The sequence below is a fragment of the Oxyura jamaicensis genome, chromosome 6 (genome assembly GCF_011077185.1).
Source record: "Oxyura jamaicensis isolate SHBP4307 breed ruddy duck chromosome 6, BPBGC_Ojam_1.0, whole genome shotgun sequence".
Classification (NCBI taxonomy): Eukaryota; Metazoa; Chordata; class Aves; order Anseriformes; family Anatidae; genus Oxyura; species Oxyura jamaicensis.
The window spans coordinates 17,998,772-18,018,865 of NC_048898.1; the positions used below are offsets into that span (position 1 = coordinate 17,998,772).

General features: G+C 37.7%; 2 protein-coding genes and 1 long non-coding RNA gene across 20 annotated transcripts in view; 2 read left to right on the forward strand and 1 right to left on the reverse strand.

Moving 5' to 3' along the window:
• The window catches only part of MAPK8 (mitogen-activated protein kinase 8), a 136,003-nt gene extending 128,354 nt beyond the window's left edge, over nucleotides 1–7,649 (forward strand). For 3 of the 4 annotated variants that reach the window (XM_035330275.1, XM_035330276.1, XM_035330274.1), the window contains exons 8-12: nucleotides 183–365; nucleotides 882–1,006; nucleotides 1,983–2,046; nucleotides 5,403–5,480; nucleotides 5,919–7,649. In XM_035330275.1, the coding sequence (XP_035186166.1) occupies nucleotides 183–365; nucleotides 882–1,006; nucleotides 1,983–2,046; nucleotides 5,403–5,480; nucleotides 5,919–6,064 (596 nt within the window). In that variant the 3' untranslated portion in view covers nucleotides 6,065–7,649. Of the gene's footprint in view, nucleotides 1–182; nucleotides 366–881; nucleotides 1,007–1,982; nucleotides 2,047–5,402; nucleotides 5,481–5,913 lie in introns of all 4 variants that reach the window. The other variant, XM_035330277.1, reaches the window with a different exon arrangement.
• A 2,947-nt stretch (nucleotides 7,650–10,596) lies between these two features.
• On the forward strand, nucleotides 10,597–14,364 carry LOC118169204. Its single transcript, XR_004751961.1, has 2 exons — nucleotides 10,597–11,723; nucleotides 12,971–14,364. It is a non-coding gene; the product is annotated as an uncharacterized LOC118169204 (long non-coding RNA).
• Nucleotides 11,291–20,094, reverse strand: part of ARHGAP22 (Rho GTPase activating protein 22) — a 147,695-nt gene continuing 138,891 nt past the window's right edge. For 14 of the 15 annotated variants that reach the window (XM_035330260.1, XM_035330262.1, XM_035330266.1 and 11 more), the window contains one exon: nucleotides 12,526–16,002. In XM_035330260.1, the coding sequence (XP_035186151.1) occupies nucleotides 15,774–16,002 (229 nt within the window). In that variant the 3' untranslated portion in view covers nucleotides 12,526–15,773. Of the gene's footprint in view, nucleotides 16,003–20,094 lie in introns of all 15 variants that reach the window. The other variant, XR_004751959.1, reaches the window with a different exon arrangement.

Sequence of the window (20,094 nt, forward strand, 5' to 3'; positions counted from 1 at the left end):
TGACTACTCAATCATACTTGCTTTGCTTCACTGTTTTCTCTAAGAAGATGGTCCCAATTAATGCTGAACTTGATAGTTTATTAAAAATTTCTGTTTTTATCTCTGTTGGATAATTCTTGTGGGTTTAACATAACTTTTTAGCTGAAAATTAGACATTGTTTTTCTTAGCTGTGAAACCTTAGATATTGATCAGTGGAATAAAGTTATAGAGCAGCTAGGAACACCATGTCCTGAATTTATGAAGAAATTACAGCCCACTGTCCGAACTTATGTTGAGAACAGACCCAAATATGCTGGATATAGCTTTGAGAAACTCTTCCCAGATGTTCTTTTCCCAGCTGATTCTGAACACAACAAACTTAAAGGTAAGGTCTGTTTTCTGTGTGTTGTATATTTTAAAAGTTTATAAACTGCATCATATTGAATAGAAATGCATCTTAGTTTTGTTCACTGGAGAATCGTGCTGCTAACAATTTAAATGTTACAATGTTAATATCATGGAAGCAGATGAAAGTTTTGAGATATGGTTACCTGCACTTTATTAGCCTCTCTGGAACATCTCCTATCCTGGTAAAACCTGTATAAAGAAAAGGAAGCATATTCCTCTCAATGAGAGATGTGATTTAGAGAAAAATGAGGGGAGGAATAGAAGTTGTGTAGCCAGAGCAGATCTTCTTTCTTTAGGGATGAAAATAAAGTTTTTATATTCATAATATGCATATATCCTTTAGTTATTAAAATGGTTCTTTCCTAAACCCCAAATTCTATGAGGGTTGTATAGATCCTAAAATAGAGTTTGTTCACAAGTCTTCTAATGAGTTTTGAAATACTGTGTTATGTGCATATTGCACCAGTGTAAGTAGAAAATTTCACTTTTGCAGCAAGTCAAGCAAGGGATTTGTTGTCAAAAATGCTCGTTATAGATGCCTCTAAAAGAATTTCTGTGGATGAAGCCCTCCAGCACCCGTACATCAATGTTTGGTATGATCCATCAGAAGCAGAAGCTGTAAGTTCTTGTTTTAGAAATGTTGTTTCTCTGACTAAGTCCTGTGTTAAAGCAAACTTGTTGTGATGCTCGACACAACTGCTTGAAAGAAGATTATTGCATGATCTACACATTTCACTAGAAGCTTAACTGAGCTGTAATAATTTTTATTGACGTTGATCTACTTGTTTATTAGAAATAGTTTTAGGAATGGGCACAAACTTGCAGGTAACTAAAATACTTCTGTGTGTGCAAGTTTATAATTGCATATAAACTCCTAGACAGGTAGCAATGCACCTGAAGTCTCTGATAAAGAGTTCTAATTTTTTGAGTTTCAGTTGTTTCAACATAGTTCGATTACCTGTGAGAGGATTCTGAGATATTTACTCCTGAGCAACAGAAATATTTTCATTAGTTTTAACAATTGATAGTACTCTTAAACTGGAAAATAAGTGTTTCAACAAAAAATTTATTCTGTACAAGACCTCAAGCTTTCCATTATTGACACTAAAGAACAAAGGAATTAAATGATAATCTTAGTTAAAGAAATAATTTCAACTTGTGGAAAAAAAAAAAAAAGTTTTTAAGAGAAAGTTGCTGGTGATGGCCCACTAAGAACAGAAAAGGTTGCTTGATGTAGATGGTGGAATTAGAATTCTGCGGATCTATAATAACGAGATAGAAAATTATTAATTCACACTAAATAGGTAAAAAGGGCTGCCTGAGCTGGAGACCGCTGTCCTTATGACTAGTCTATTTCACCAGACTGTTCAGTTTCTGGTTTAATTATTACAGTAATGTTAGCAAATCTGCTAATCAGAACAAGTTAAAAACCTGAAGCAGCATCTAAAAAATAAGCCAGGTTTAGGAGATTGTCTATGTAAATACAGTATTTTAAAATCAGGTTCCTATTCAGAATATCTTAATTCAATTTTTCATTTATTCTAGTTTTGTTGCCCTTTTGATTGCCTTATCATGAGTTAGTTTTGTTTTCCAGCCTCCACCAAAGATACCAGATAAGCAGTTAGATGAGAGGGAACACACGATAGAAGAATGGAAAGGTAAGAACAACACTTTTGCTTAACCTAAAGTTTTTTTGAAGTAGGTTAGTCTCCAAGGCTTACTGTTATTAAGATTCTCCTGAGTAACCTAATAGTATATACTTCAATTGCTTGGAATGACAAGGGAACAGATTAGTGTTTCACAACCTCTTGATTTTAAGGACACTAATTTTTCCTGTAAAGGTGCTGAACCTTTGTAGCAAGCTCAAGTTCATTCATCTGTAGGTCTGCTCATTTCAGTCACCTTTTGCAAATCATAAGGCAGCGGTTTTAGGGAGAGGAACTCTTCTGGGCAGAACTGGTACAGCTGAAAAAAAAAATTAGGAGTTGGAGCAGTATAAGTCTGAAGTAGAAGCATCACTCTTAAGTGAAGAGCATATTAGCATTGTTTGTACTGAACATAATTCAAGCAGAGGATTTGAAAGAGGAAGTCATAAGGAGTGTTAGTAATGGGCAAGATAGAGAGGTTAGAGTCATGTGGGAAACATTGAAGGTTATCTCCTGTGAGGTCCAGAGAAAGTAGCTGGGGCTGAGGTGTGGAACAGATCATAGTATGACATAAGACTTACCTCCAGGAGTATGATTTTTAGTGTTCAGAAGTGGTTTTGTATCTATATTTTCCTTTATACTTATTAAGTAAAAGGAGAACATCTTCGTTACCTGTAAAGCTTGTATTTCATTTTGAAATTGCTTCTACAAGGTGTGGCGTTACTGCAGAGGTCCTAGTGCTAAGAGAAAATGCCATCTGCCACTGCATCCATTAGCATTTGATGTATTGTAATCCACAACCCTGTTATAACCTTCTGTACCCCTTGCACTTTAGAAATTAAGAGAGTTGCTGAGCTTTAAAGACCTGTGGAGATTGGTTTTAAGATAAATGAAACCTGCACTTTTACATCCACGCTATCAATATCATATATTTTCCTTTGCTGCTATTGACAAGTCAGACAATACTAATTGTATGGCATTGTAGTCTTCAGAAATCATTTTATTTTTTAGAATTATTTATGTAAGTAAATGGATGAGTTACTGTAAGATTACAATGTTTAACTGGCACCTCTAAAGTGTATTACTCTTTTGTCACCAGCTGTACTAGCTAGCTAAATACTGGAAAAAAAGAAAAAAAAGAAACACAATTTATTTAGAAATGTCTGCATATAACAAAAATGCCTTCCTCTGGATAACTGCAGTATTTAATCATATGATTTAGCATATCAGAGGATTTATTGTGGTCCTGAATTGGTACTGGTTATTCCTAAGTGAAAGGCATAACAAACACTTGAATTGCTAATTATATTTTTCACTGAGATTAGGGCAGGTATGTGGCTTTCCCACTATGGGCCTACGTGCTAGTTCTTGAGAGTCTGTGTCCAACGTACATTTCAGTGCCTTAGACTATAAATGTTCTCACTTAGTATAAAGAAGTTGCTTTTATGTAGGATGTTTGCTTGCTCTGTCTCAGGTACCTCATTTAGTTCTCTGTGGTTTAAGTGTTTTAAATAGAATTAGTGGTAACATTGAGCTTGGATGGATCCAGAGACTATGAAGGCTACAAATGCTGAATTTAAGCAAGAATTTAGTGCAATTACTGATCTAATCATTTGTACTGAAAAAGTCTAGGAAGGAATATCAGATTGGTATAGCCTTTTTATCCTCAGAGGGGGAAAACCAAACCAAACCAAAAAGAAGACAGGAAAAATGTTTCATGGGTCATTTTTGACCCATCATTCTGTTGGCTGATGATGGACACAAGACTGTAAAATCTAGTGCTACCATACCTGCAAGTCACTTCCTATTAGAAAATGGGTTTTAACTGTAAAGGCAGAGATAGAATTGTGGAAATTCTCTCCCTGTGCTCCTTCCCAGCAAACTTATTCCCCCTTTGAATCAGAAGTAGTTATATTGCTAAAATAAAAGGTTTGTATTTCAGGTAGTTTAGAGTTTACTTTTGAAACCTCCACGGCCCTTGAAACGGTAATTCCTAAACGCCTTTTTCTTCCAAACTCTTTGTACATTACATTAGTTGCCGGTGACGGTAGCCTGACAAGTCAGTTCTGATGAACTGCATTTAGCATGTTTAGTTCTGTTATTCTGTCACTACTTCTGTAGATTCATAGCTGAAGTCTCTTCTCAGCAATAAGCTGCCATTAGGTGAGAAACCTTCTGGCCAGTATATAGATAGGGCCGTACGATTCTTGTTACAAGCACTCTAGTAGCACTTGTAACCTTTTTAAGGATGAGGAACTTGTGTAACAGTAAAATAAAGTTGCTTCTTTCATTTCTAGTGTGTACCTCTATGCAATGTTGTATTCTATTTCATGGTGACCTGGACCTTTAGATGTTGTAACTGAGGAGATTTAGTGGCAAATGTGTGTTGGGAGGGTGGCAATGCTGTGTGGATTTGTTCATTGTGGGTTTTGCTACTATCTCTTCCAAGGGCTTTTGGCCTGGTCTCTCCTAAGGAAACTCCTACTTGCTGAGAGTATCTTAGTCAGTTACTGTCTTCAGGCAAAGACCTTTGAGAAGAAAAAGGCAGTTTAAATCCTAAAAGTTCCTTCAGAGTTTCAGACTGTCTGCATCATGGAAAAAGTAATAGAAGTAGTGTGTGAAATGGCTTTTTGAGATGAGAAAGAATTTGTGACAAAGTAAAGAAACTTGTTCTCCAGAACAGCTTTTTTCCAAAACATTGTCTAACAATTTTGTACATAGCTCTAAGATTCTGAAGTGCCACTTAGCACGACTTGTCTATTAGGTGAAGATCTTAGAGTGCAGGTGAGTAGAAGTGAGAAGCACTGCAGTGCTAAGAGAAGCTGTATGAAGCCATTCTAATCCTATTCGGGAACAATTTGGCTCTCCATAAGTGTAATTGTCCTTGAATGAATAAAACTGTGTGCAGCTAAAGCACATCCACAGAGTTACAGTTTTCTGGCAATGTAGGCTGGAATACTGCCAGGTAACTGCAATGAGTTTAAATGTGATGGCAGCGCATGCAGTTCCTGGTGGCCTACCTGTTCCCTTGAAGATTGCTGATCTGGTTGTTCTGTACCAGAGAAGTCATTGATAAAAAGTGAGTGGTCGCTAAGACTCAGTTTAATCCCAGGTCCCCAGGCTATCTGGACAAAAGTCTTAGGGCAAGGTCAGTGTGTGCTTGAGAGTACCAGGCTATTTTGTGGCTCCAGCAGAAGAGAATTGTAAATTATTATAACACTTGCCTATTTTTCTGTAGCCTACAACATGTTGTTTAAAACTTATTCTAAACAGTAATGAACCTAAGAAATTTTACTGGTAGATATATTGTTAATTGAGCCTTGTATTTACAAATTCATTGTTCTACCTTCTCTTCCCTGCATTTTCAGAATTGATATACAAGGAAGTCATGGACCTGGAGGAAAGAACCAAGAACGGGGTTATACGTGGACAGCCAGCCCCTTTAGGTTGGTTACAATAAAAGCACAGTACAAAGCTCTGTTGAGTACTAGGTTAGGAGGGTGTAAAGCTGTTCAAGACATCTGAGAGTAACATGACTCAGAAATGTCTCTTCCATGACCGATAACCTCTAGAATTCTCTTTTAGTATCCTAGCTCTGGGTTTATGCAGTGTTATCTCTGTGATTTTTAACCTTCAAACAATAGCATTTATTGGAATTTGACAGGTATCATGTCACGTGAGTTCTGTGGTTCCTGACATACCATTCATAATCCACAATTTAATTTGGGGCTTTTTATTTGCTTTGACAATGGCTTGAGGTCATCTCTTCAAACTTGCTGAAATGGGGAAAAGTAATGACTCTTAGGAAGAGACAGACTAATGCAAGTGCTGAACCGTGCAACTGTATCTGCAACTGATTTGCTGTTTTGTTTCTCATAGCACAGGTGCAGCAGTGATCAATGGCTCTCAACATCCATCTTCATCGTCATCTGTCAACGATGTGTCTTCAATGTCAACAGATCCAACATTGGCCTCTGATACAGACAGCAGTCTAGAAGCTTCAGCTGGACCTCTGGGTTGCTGTAGATGACTACTTGGTCTTTTGGGGGGTGGGAGGGGGGTCCTTTTAGTCATTAATAGGGCACCTTTAAAATTTGGTGGTATTTTTGAGTGTTTTTTCAAAAATAATCGTAGAACTCATCATAAAGTGCTGTAATTTTAAACTGTAAGTTGTGTTAAAAGCAGCCACTTTTTTTGCTGTAATTAACTGTAAAATATTAAACCTGATAATTTTTATTGTGGTTTTAAAATCTGCATATTTGCTTTACTATTATGCTGCTGATCTTTTTTTACTGAATTTGTAAGATTTGTTTTATCAAAGCACATATTAATGTTGTGGTCATTACCATATCATGAATTATTTAAGATTTTATAGGTTTTCAATTTTTTTAATTAGATTTTATTCCAGATGTTTTGTTCATGATATCCTTCAAAGTTTTATGCTTGGTCATATGTCCATGTGGAGGTGGAGAGAGAATTCAGTGCAGCCAGCTGTAGTTTTTTTGGGGCATACTACTGTGGTGCTGGCAGTAAAGAAAACCCTCTTTAATTTTGGCCACTTGCCTATAATACTTCAGTAAAAGCAACAGTTAATGAATTTTGTTAGAGAAACAAACCTTTGCAAAGAAATTTCATCTGAATGGTTTTCTGAACTTAAGAAAACAAAATCTATCTTCAAGGCTGCAGAAATATCTAGCCTAACAGAGGGATGTGATGTTTTCTGCAGAATTGTGGCATGCCAAATCTTGTGATCGCCATAAAACAAGAGGATACTTCATGAATAACACATTGCAATGCAAATAAACTGTTTACTTCTAGCTTGTAGCCTGTTTTTGTGCACACAAAACAAAGTGAATCCAGGATGTCTAGACTGCCAACAGGGAAAACAAGTATACTTTCATGTAGGATATAATTCTTGGGAGTTTAGTTTTAGTATTTTTGTCTGCTAAGGTGAGTGCTTTTTGGGGAGAAGAGGAAATGACACGAATGCAATAGGGACAACACTTCAGCTATTCTTTCTCCACCAAAACTAACTGATAGCTAAACCCGTAAGTGGTAGAAGAACCTCAGGATTTCTGTAGCTAATGCATTAAGTGAGCAATATATGCCATCCAAAGGAGGGAGAAGTAGTGCTGTATAAATTAATATTTATCTATTTCATTTCACCATGAGACCAGTGTAGCAGAAATCTTAATAATGGTTCATTTTAAGTCATAAATATTGAGTAATTTTCAGCACTGAAGCTCCAGATTTCAATACACTTTTTAAACAAAAGATATATTGAAATATGTAGAACAGTTACTAAATAGTCGTGTAAAATGGTGCTGTTCCTCACAGAAGTATTTTAACTGTTTACATTTTATATTTACAGAATGATTTATGTATAACTGACTTAAGTTTATGTATGAGTTAAACAACCATTCAGAATTTATTCCTTTGGAAAATGCAGATTTTTAGTGAAGCTAGGCTGTATAATTGATGGCCTTGTGTAGATGCATATTTTGTAGTGACTTAGAATGTGAAGAGGAATTCACATTAGTCATGCTCACAAAAATGAGCATAAGAAATACAGAAGTCTTGCCAGGCACAGAGCATAAGTAAATAATATGACTGGCTATAAAGTTCATCCGGGAGTTACTGATACTCTTCAGTGTGGTTCCTTCCACTTTCTTGGGTTAAATAAGATTTTTTTTGAAGTTAGAATCAAAAGAGGAAAATTTGTCTTTGCAGTAAGTTTCAGAAAATTGTAAGTGATAGTAATGCTTTCAATATCTAACATGTCTTTTTAAAAAAAAATACAGGGTACAAGGAATGGTAATGTCTCAAAGATGACTAAATTGATAAACTGCGCAGTTGTTTCCCTGGCCTGGCTAGACTGCTGGTAAGTGCTATGTGTGTAATTTTGCTTTCCTCATTTGTACCGAATATTTCAATATTGCCTTTCTAAACACATTTGTTAAGGCAATTATTTTTACAGGATCCTGCCAAATTGTATATTACCTCAGAATAAGCAGGACATATTTGGATTCATCTCACACTGGAACATAGAAAATCTGCTCAATTTGAACAGAGACCAACAGAACAGTCTATTTTGTAATTTTTTATCAAAGTCTAAGCTGTGAATTAAGCCAAAATTTTTGGTCATACGACAGTACTACATTGTTATATAGGGTTAACGCAGCATAATGAAATTAAGGTTGACAAAATGAACTTCTGATACCTATAAATGCTGTAAAGAACAGAATTTGGTAAATGTAATTGCTATTTCAATTGATTTTGGACCACTCTGGATTGCAGTGGTGACTGAAATATTTTAAAACTTAAAAAAAAAAAAAAAAAAAAAAAAATTGCTATCACTTTCCAGTATCCTAAAGAGAATTGCTTTAAAATGAATATTGAGTGAAAGCTACTTTGTTCTTTTTTTTCTTGCAACATAAACAGGCTGGGTCTAATTTTTTACTACAGCATGTTATCGATAGTAACTTCATTTTGCTCATAATCTCTATGGAGAGTTGAGCTGTTTTTTCTTTTAAGATAGGGTTGATGAATGGCTGGTACTATGCACTGCGCCCCATGCAGTTTGAAGTGAGCTATGTTTAAAGTGATTATTTCACTAAGGTCAGAGCTTTGGATGCTGGAACCTGTAGTTCACTTCTGGCATCATTTTCATAGCAATGTTACTTTGTTTTTTTCTTAGTTGATTGCATTTTAGGCAAATTAAAGTGATGGTAAATTTAAAAGACAAGAAAACAAGATCCTCTGTAACCAAATTATCACAAAACAGTAGACTATTCTTAACATCCCTTTTTATTTGTTGAAGTGTAAAATGTTTTCAGAGATGATTGTACATTGCCACAGATAGCAAACAAATGGGTAGCTAGAGCTCAGCTCTTTTATTGTTCTGTTGTTAGCTAGCATAGTATACTATCTAATACACTGTACAATTTTACTCGTAAAATATTATTAAGCTTTATTTTAGTATGTGATTCCAAAATCTTCTCATGGCACCAGGCTTCACTAAAGTGTATGTAACTTTCCACTTCTAGGGCATTCCAATCCACTGGAATTTGGTAGGGATTGAATTGCAGTGAGCTGTGTCTGATTTCCTGTCAGGTGAGGTGAACAGTTGGACAGTAATAGTAAGATTAATTCCCACCTTCTGCGATCAGAGTTGTGGCAGGCACGAAGGACAAAACAGCTCCTTTCCTTTTGTAGAAGTAGGTTGCTCGAGGTTTTAAATAGAGAATGAGAGCAGAAAAGTTTCATACTGTTACTGTGTGCTGTACCTCCACTGTGTGACGGCTTTTGTTGAGACAAGACAATGGGGTCAGAATGGAGATTTTTGTGTGTTAGTGTGTGGGGAGAAGTTGGACTGCCAAAGCAATACCAACCAGTTGAACAACTAGACTAGCCAGACAATGCCCACTGGAATCAGGAATAGGTTCTTCACAAAGAGGGTGGTCCAGCACTGGAACAGGCTGCCGAGGGTAGCGGTCACAGCACCGAGCCTGACAGAGTTCAAAAAGTGTTTGGACAACACTGTCGGACATGTGGTCAGATTTTGGGGTGGTCCTTTGCAGAGCTGGGAGTTGAGCTCTGGGAGTTGAGCTCCATGGTCCTTGTGGGTCCTTCCCAACTCAGGCTATTCTATGATTCTGTGACTGACCAGGTCATCTCTGCTTCACTCGTTCTGCTAACCTGAATAGACATGGCACTTTTCCCTATGGAGATACGATACTGCTTGGGTTTTTGGTTTAGAAGAACCTTTCCATGCTATATGTATACTAGTATTGTTCTGAATAAGAGTAAGTCTTCCTGCTCTGTACGCACACACGCACAAATTTAAGAGGATGCCGTGAGGATGTAGTGAGCTGTATTTGAGGCAGTTGTGGCAATAGCACCCTCTACTGCTTCAATGTACGAAGAAGTAGAATGTTACTGATGTGGGTTTGTTTTATGGAAATTTGCTTCTCCAAATATAAAGGCTATTCAGTTAGAAAGCAGAAACTCAGCACCTTGACAGAGTGTTTGTATAAATACAATGAGCCTGCGTTAATATGGCATTCATCTCAACATTGCATAGAGGAAAAAAAAGATCAAAAAGCTAGTATAGTTCCTACACATCCAGTAATCCAAAGCATATGACATTAAACATTTCTCAATTAAGATTATGGGGAAAATGGAAGAAGATGGGTCAGCTAACAATTGTTCTTACTGTTTTGAGTTGCTAAAGGGAGTGAATTACTCTTTGTAGATATATTTTATTTGCTGTTGACAGTAGCCTGTTTGTGTTGTTACATTTCATTTGCCTGTTAATGTTTTGGTTCATCTGTCCTTCCATATTTAGTTTGAGGATTGGCGTTGAAAGAGAGCTGTCTGCATTTTTTTGGTAGGATTAGAAAGGATTTTAATGGAGATATGTGATGAGACTTTATTGCCTACCCAAATTTTCAATTCATTTATTCTTAGTTATGGGCACTGGATAAAAGTGATATATATTTTAATTGATCTCTTTCACTCCCTTCTCCTCTTCCTTAGATTTCTCTGCATTATAGACATGTTATGAATCCGATAACATTGTTTCCACTTTTGCCATTAAAATTTTAAGCTAGGTTTTCTTGATCTACCTCACACAAACTGTCTATGTTTCTAAATAAGCAAAGCTAACCCTTGCTATTGGAACTACACTGAATGTGAAATAGAAAAATACACTTCCTTTAGAAAAATAAACTTATTGGCCAATGTTGAGACAATATCAGTAAGTATGTTTCTTATATATTTCACGTAATATGTTCATGTGTAATATATAGCTTGTGTACAATAATGTACATCTAGAATATTGTGTTAGCTGTAAATTGGTGATTTTATTATTGTAGTCTGGTTTTGTAGGTTAAAAATAGCTTACTAGTAATGTCAGCTCATCCTTTACATTTTACAAAAGGAATAATTCTTGGTAAGCTTTGCATACAGATGAATTACTTTTGTAGGCCCAATATCTAGTCTATTTTTGAGAGTTCTTTAACTTTTATTACTAAAGTTGAGAAAAAACAACACCCTAATTATTGTGATCATTATTCCTGCCCCTTTTGAAGTATATTCCCAATTTTGTTTCATCACAAGAAATATGAAGGGGAAGATACACCATTAAAAATATTGGGAAAACTGTAATTTTTTCTTCCCTGCATTTGATACCTTTTCCTGCTTTTCATTTATTCCCTCCAAATAAGCTGTTGGTGGGGCATTACTGAGAACATTGTTTTTTTAATCATTCATGCCATAGGTCATTACATGTACACCACTGGAATGTATACATTGTTATCTAGTATGTTAATTGGTTATAATGATATTTTAAATAAAAAAGGAAAAAAAAAAGTTTGACCACTATGCACATAGTGTTTCTTCATTGCTAGGATTTCACTGCAGCTGGAGTTGTGTTAGCATCCGTCTTCCCTGAGAATTCCATCTGTTTAAAATGGTATTTAAGTCCTGTCTTGTGTACGAGCTCACTTGTAGACAAAAGTGATGTTTCTTCCATTTCTCTATTCTTGTGGGCTTTGGCTGTGCCACAGACTGATAGCATCAAGTGTGTTTACAGCTGCTGAGAATCCATTCTTACTTCTTTAATACCAGCTCTAGCCTGCCTTCTTTCCTGGAAATAAAGCTGCTGAGACCCAATGTGGTAAAAAGAGGTAAGACATGGGCCTTGTAGTGTGTGAAAGGAGGATACAGGGAATTTGCCTGTAGGAGATTTTTTTCTCTAACCTGATTCCCAGATAAGGCTTAAGGGGTCTGACTTTATGAAGAGCTCTTATCGGAGAGCTAATTTGGGTGACGGGCCTGCTTCCTTCACTGGCACCACTGCAGTGCGGATAAATCCTAGCATAATGGGTTTCATTACCTTCATTTCCAGCAGGCTCTGCACGTTGCTTTAAATGAAGAGGCAAGATGCTTCTGAGTTGTGTTTGGCTGCATGTTGTTAGGTTTTCTTTGCATCCTTGTTTTAAGGGAAATGTACTATCACCATGGGCAGTACAAAGCAGCCCATTCCATTTCTCTAGACCAGCTATTCAGGAGGTGTTCTAGGAAAGCAGTGCAGCTCAGATGTTCTTTTTTATTTGCATCTGTTAGCACTAAGTGAGGCTGGTCCAAAGTAATTTATTAATATAGAGTGAGGTCTGAGAGTCCGAGCTCTGTCAGGGATTTGACTGTAGGTGACTATTTTTGCTCATCTTGGACAGTGGCTCTGGCTCACAGAACTAAAGCTGAAACTCTGTGGTGCTTGTGGTGCTGCTGGCTTGTACAGACTTCTTCGGTGAACGTGGGTAAGTCAATAAGCTAGCACTATTAATTTTCCTTTTCATATTAGAAATGCCATGGAGACCTACAGATTTTTTTTGTTGTTTTGGAATATTTGACTTTGGATTTTTTTTTCAAGTATATGTTTGTGTTGGATTCCTTTCATTGATTATTTATTTATTTATTACATTTTTCTTTTGGCTGCATAATATTGGAAGGGATGTTCCTGGCTGGGAAAATTTTGCTAAAATTTAGATACCTGATGCCAGCAGCCTTTCTTCATGTCTTATTAGAACTAACAAACCTGAATCTTGTAAACTCTTGCTAAAGCTGGTATTTAAATTGGGGGTGGGGGCTGGAATAACCTAGAAGTCTGTAAAATAAGGAGTGGTCTTATATCCATGAGGTAGACACATGAAGTGTAGAGAAACAGGCATTAGTTAGTAAAGTGAATATATCGTCCTCAAATAAGGACACAGTGATCCATGAGGTTGTGTCCAACATCACAAGTGTATTCCCATTTCTTGCATAATTGCTCATGAGAGAAAATTAACATAATGTGTCTGTTATGGTGCTTTAGAGTTTATATCCCATCATGGTGTGTCTTAGCATGAACTTAATAGTTTGCAACATCTTGCAGCCTTCACTTACTGCAGAGGCTCATCTTCAAAATGACCTGAAATTTATTACTCATGAAGAAGAGGAATAGATGTTTCTGGAGCACAACAGTCAACTGAAAAAAAAAAAAAAGGTTAGTTCCATTAATCACTTTGAGTGGACACAGTTTGATTTGTGAAACTGAAAGCAGGAATGAATTTTATCGTGTCTGCCAGATTAATATCATGTAGAATGCGACATAGTTAACAGATGCTCTTACAGTGGAATGGAATAGGTGGGTTTGGTTCCCAGTCCAGCTATATATATGTGTATATATATGTTGTCTAGTATTCTGACTGCCTAAAGAATATTTAGAATTATTCATTTGATTTCACTGAGAGCTAGCCATGCAGTTTATGTCGTGCTTCCCCTCCTTACCTCACATACCTGTTTTAGGCTCCCTGTCAGCATGGCTGGTTGTAGCGTTGCCAGAACTAAAGCAAGTAGTCTGCACTTGGAACATCCAGGAACTAATGCAGTATAAATAGTCTAAGGGATGGGGGCTGTCAGGAGGATGGATGTAATGAAAGGGACCTGCGCTGGGGGGTAAAAATAAAAGGGTATTAAAGTAGCCTACTTGCTATTACTTTGGATTGAATGTCCCAGATAGTACAAGCTGTCACTTTTTACCAGTCCTGGTGTTCTACTTACAAGGAATTACAGCTCAGTTCAGGCAATGCTCTAATATTGAGGTTTATTTTGTGAGGACTGTGATTGTACTCGGTGCTGCCTCAACTCACTGTGCCATTCCAGCTGAAAATCATTGTTACAACAGGGGTTGCTACTCACATTATGCATCTTAATGCTGTTGTTTTAAAAAAGCCATTGTCTTTCTTGTAGATTCAGTTGTGTTCCTGTAAGTTGTTGATCAGTTGTGATTAGTAATAACACCCTGGAAGGTTGTGATCATTAACACAGGGGTAAGGCTACTGCTGGTGCCTGCAGGGGGCAGGCTGCTCCTGTTGAACAGTCAGGAATGTGCCATGCTGCTTGACAGCAGGGGTAGTAAAGAATGCAGCGCAGCTGGATATTCTGGAGGGAAGGGAAAATGTTTTGAAATAACTGAACTGCTTAGTTTTATTTGACCACTTTGTTTGACTTGCTATAACTAGGAAATATTAGGTAAATACGTTTTTTCTTTGCTCACTTTAAATGGTTTACATGTCTGTAGAAAGGAGAAGCACTATAGTGACAGAAAAGGGTAACATCTATTAAAACATGGATATCTGTGAGATAAGGAGAAAGTCAGTACTAAAAGGTGTGCAATCTGCTGGTATTTAAAAAAAAAAAAAAAAAAAAAAAATTCCAAGGTTATTTCCAGATGATGAGTTATATTCTTCTTTAGTAAGAAAATATGTCAGTTTCAGGTCATTTAAAGAAAAATAGTTAAAGCAAGCACTTTCACTACGGTCTGTACTTTTGTCTTAGCCAGTTCATGTTGTGGTACTTTCCTGTTAAAAATCTTCCTCCTTGAAACTCCCAAGCTACCTCAGCTGTCAAAGAGAACAAATAATGTGGTGAGTGCTGAGGCTGGCAAGCAGAGCTCAAGATGAATCTAGTGATACAATTTCTGTGTGCAGGTTCTGCGTAGCTTAGGGCACTACAAATGTTATGCAGAACTTCTCAAGTAAGTCCCTTGAAGGGAAGTGAGCACCGACAGCTAATTACTGGAAATTACAACTTCATTCTAATGATGTCTGTTCTTTTAGCAGAAGTAGTGAACTTAGGCTACTGGGTTGTTTGCAGTTCTCCTTCTGTCCTGTAATATTTTCATGAACTAACAATAAAAAAAATCAATTGGGGTCACAAGAGGTATGACAAACAATCTAGAAGTAAATTGTTCTGTGAAGGTTAAAGGTAGATCCAACCCTTTTCCAGCACTAACTGCATCAATTTACCATTTTTTCTACCAAATTACCATATATACTGCTAGTAAGGTTTCATATATAAAAACCTTCATCAGTTGGATGTGTTTTGATGATACGAGTCTTTTTTTTCTGAACTTGATGTCTGATCAGTATATATCAGCTTTTTTTTTTTTTTCTTGCAGCTAATACTATTTTTGGCTCAAAATAAGAATAAGATAACCGGCCAAATATGCATATTTAAAGTTCCATGGAGTTTATGTGGCTAATCTGACAGTTAATCACATACACTTTAATAAGTCATATTTTTATGAAGTAGTAGAACTGTTCAGTATCTAAGGGATAACTTTAGTGAATTGTCAGAATTTCTGGTATTTTCTGCTATTCGGTAGACATTCTTTTTCAAAGCATCTTGATAAAATAACGCCACTTCCAAGAATGAGAAATCTGAACAAACTTTATGAAGAGAGTGGGGAGGAAAAAAACCCTCATGTTAAATCCATATCCTAAATCACACTGAATGTGGTGACGTCCTAGAACTGCAAACTTCCCAAATGCGCTTCTGGCCACCTCACCCACCTTGCACACCTTTCCATTGTCCTTGAACCAGCAAAAGGATGCTGCAAGCAAATCCAAAGATGGCAACAGTACAGCTACGTAGAACAGTACCTTCTGACTTGTGGATAAAAAGTGTGCCCACTTTTTCCGGGTAAGCTGGTATCTAAACTTCCAAGCATTATGTTTTGCAGTCTTTTCCGGCTTGCCCAAGTACTACAGCACATGTAAAAACAACAGAGTAAGTGTCACCGAGAGCACGATCACTGTAGAATTACTCATGATACATGAGTACACCATAACAAAATGCGCCTTTTCAGTGGTTTTGCCAGAAATAGAATTTTCTATGCTGTACAAAAGCTCTTTCTATTTGGGGACTTTAGCACTTCGACTCCCAACAGTTAAACATCCTAATGTTGAAAAAAACTCTTCCATTTCCTTCTGCAGGAGGTGATTTCTCTTCTCAGCATCTTCACGAGCACGTTCAGAATTCCGCAGCTTTATCTCCAGCATTGTGTATTTCTTTCGTTCTTGGTCCAGTTCTTCTTCTAGCCTAACCACTTGCTTCCTCAGGTCTGAACTTGTTTCTTCAATTCTTAAAACCAAAGTGGAGAAAGAGGGAAAAGAAAAAAAAATAGAGCTTTTTAAGTGTCATGATAAATACTGTTGATAGCTATAATAAATATAAGTCATTCAACTTAGAGCTAAAATATCTATCTTCATTCTAAAAGGAAGTTTTAAATAAGGGCACTAACTGCCATTTCATAGTTACTTAATGTTGAGTTTACAGGCAGGGACTCCTTGAAAGCTGGAGCTTACTCCATTCGTGTCTTGAGAAAAAAAGCTTAAGTACATCAAGTCTTACAAAACACTTAAGTAAGTTTTTTGTGGACAGACTGAATGGCTGAGGCAACTCAACTCTTGAATCAGGTTGAGTTCAAATACATAATTTGCAATATGAACTTCTAATGTCTGTTTTTATGCTGATACTGTGTTTCCCTGTAAGGGTATCCAGTACAGGGGAACATCCTTGAAGTCAGTTAGGAATGAGGTCACAGTCCTTCTTCACCACCCATTTATGGTATTTCCTGTACAGTTTGTCACTGACAACAGAATGGGTGAGTAAAAGTTTTTCAAACTTTTTTTTTTTTTTTTTTTCCAAAAAATAACACTTTATATGAGGAAGACTCTGAAGAACAGACCTTAAAGAGTTCATCTGTGCACAAAGCTCTAATGCAAGACTCAGAGCTTTTCTCTAAGGAGGTCAAAGAACAAGGTTCAAGTTTTTGGATTTGAAACAAGCACAGAAGGGACATCACTTGCTATCCTCCCAGTCTTGTTTTCTAATCGCAAGACAGAGTAGTGGTGTTAATAGAGAAGTAATATGTCCAGATGGAAATTTCTGACCATTAGAACAATCAGATTGTGATTTTAAAAATTAGGTTCTTCCTAGGAAAAGTGTCACCCTGTACTTTACTGAAATTGTGTGTCCATTTTTTTTTTAAACAGTAATAATACCCAACTGTAAAAATGGAGTGCTTGGCTTCTCTCTGAGATGGTGAATGGGATACTTTTACACAGGGTAAATGACACTCAAAAAGGACATGCTACAGTCCCCACAACATCAAAAAAAGAACTGGACCTCAGAAAAACCTGAATTACATTCTGTGACCACCAAGAAGCAATTATTCAGATAATGCAATGCAATGTAGCCCCTTAAACTGTTCCTTCACATACAGCCACGGACAGCATTATCATCATCATGACTTTCAGAACTTACAAAGTCACACACTTGAACACTGATCACCAAGTGCAGCAGACCAACAGCTGCACTGATGGGTGAACAGAAATGTGCAGAACATCTGGAAAGAACTGTTCTTGGCAGACTTCTACTACCCAGCTAAACTCTTCCGAAGCTAAGATGCAGCATCCCCTGCTCCTCCTTACAACATTTTGTATCCTACAGATCCGAGCTACCAAGTAAATGTTTCTACCTTGAAGTTTTAGGAGTCAGCTACAGCAGCCTAGACTAGCTGTCCATGTTCTGAATTACACATGTTCACGGTACTTACTTACAGAGTTTCTACATATACAATATAATAGTCCAATAGTCTGCTCCAAGATACTTCCAGTTTCTTAAGAGTCCCCGGTTGTAAACATGAATTACTGAAACTCAACAGAAAATGCCTGTTAATTATACTAACCTCGAGGGAGAAATGCTCTGGAACAGACTGGTTACAGGAAGGCCATAAAACTTGCCTCCCTCTGACTAAGAGAGAGAAAATGGGCAGTTGATAATGATAAATAGCAGCTTTTCCATCAGCAAGTGTTCCTTACCTCTGCCCCAGGCAGGTACCGACATTGCTTTCCCTCTACTTATGTATGTGCCAACAAAAAGCTCACACACCTTCATTAAAACATGCCCTGCTACACAGCCTGAGTTCTGCAAACCACACAAGCATATGTACAATTGTAAAGGAATTAATTATTACTTTTGGGGACTAAATTATCTTCAATAAAATAAAGCTAGTGAGACAGCCCAAAATTTTCCTTTTAAGCTGCTGCACTTCTTTACTCCAGTTAGCTCCCCTCTTTCCACAGGAGCAGACTTTGATATGCAGTCTCAAGAGGGACACATCTTTGCACATGTAAATTGCTGCAGCTGCAGTAAAAATATTGCAAGATTTTTGAGAGCTAAAAAACTTGGCTTGAAATTCTTAGACTTGTCAGCAAAATGCTTAGGGCTGTAAGCCTGAACAGCTGGAATCATCCCGTTTAATACAAGAAGGCAGCGATTGCATCTCGCCTGGCTTTATGAGAACACGAGCTCATTAGGCATTTTCCTCTCAGCTACTTTGCCCTATGAGACCTGGCCAATTTATAGCCCTCCCCTCCAGTTATGGTGCTCTTTGTCCCTTTCCCAGTGAAGGGGAAAGGCGCTGAAATAGCCAAGAATGTGGCAGGAATGACAAACAGGGCTTCCTGGATGTCCCTGATGGCTGAATGCCATTGGAACAGTGCTATCGGTAAGAGCTGGGAAGCCTTCTCTTCCCTTGGGCAGCAGGTAAGATGCCAGCTACGCATTTCCAAGTTTGCAGCCCAGTCTCACTTCTGTTACTCTGTATCCCTGCAACAAAGCTTGCTTGGGCAGTCCTGCACAATTAAATACAAGACACATACCATCCTCACTCACAGACCTTTTCCAACAGACCACACTAACAACCAGGGGTGTTCTCACCAGCTCTTCAGGCTGGGACACAACAAGGAAGGGAAAGCTTTTCTCCCACTCTGATGCCTGCTGTAACTGAACTGCTGCGCGGCCTGCTGGTCCTTCCAGCCTCACACACCAAGGCAACGCAAGGCAGGAGGCAGAAAAGGTGCGGAGGCTGACAAGCCACCACCATAGTACATTTTTAAAACATAGCAGGAAGGTAACAAGTAAAATTCCTACCTTAACAGCTGGCCCACTGGTAGAGATCACAGTTCAGACTAGAGCTTTCCAAAACACCTTTTGAGAAATTACTTCAACAGGAAAAAAGATACAACAAGCTTAGCTTCAAGCTGTACTATACAGTCCCTACAAACAGTCGTGTGCTTTTGGTACCATGTTTAGGAGACACATACATGGTACCAGAGTTTTAATAATTTAGGGAGTATAACACTAACACCTTAACACACAAAAATGCTGAGAAGAAATCAATTTCCAAGAAATGGGACTACAGCCTTTCTCTAATGCAACACACTAGTATGGGTATGCAATTTGCATACACCTGTAGATGAAAACATACCTAATTCCTTTAAACAACCATACTTACTTCATGTGCATTCTTCCCTAAGTGCTTGTCTGAAAGTAATTATATTTAGCACTTAAACGCATAAAAAACTAATATACCAACTCAGACAAATTAATAAATATGACTCTTCCTATTTATTCACAGTATTTTCTACTTCCTACAGCCCCTAACCTCACACACACCTCTCCTGAAAACCTGAAAAACATCAGAGGGGGCAAAGATCCACGCATTTCAGTGCTCTGCTGTACAAGCAGCACCTTGCTGCTACTTTGAGTCAGTGGCGTGCTGTGTGAGCAAACGACTGCTATGAGTACATCTAGAAATGCTGCTTTTGATTTTAGAAGCTCAACACAAAATGGCTGCTTAGTAAGTTATAACTGATAACTGAGATGCAATCACAACAACAACAAAAACAACAGAGAACAGTCAAAATCCATTTCCTGAACAAAGTTTCTCTTGGGAAAAGTAGCAAAAACCTTCAATTTCTGACTGATTTGACATGAGTCTCAGCACATGTACAGACCAACAGAATTCCCTGTAGAGGCCTGACCACCCTAGGTCCCATTCCCCCCACACAACACTGATGTTTGCCTCCCTGTTTCTCCCCAGACACTGACAAAGAGCAGACTTTGGGTTTACCTGTGCTGTTCCAATTTCCACTGAAAACAGAATGAGCAATACAGGAATCTCCTATGTAATGGAAATCCTGGTTTTTGACCCTCTATTTTGTCAGAGAGAAAAGTTGTACTCACGGAACAGTGAGGAAAGACCAGATCCATATTTGTAGTCTCCCAAAGCCAAACTCCAGGTGTGAGAACCCAATCCAATTGGTAGCCCACACCCGCATTCAAACAGGGGTAAGGATGATAAAGAGTTCTGTGTCCCCCCCAGGC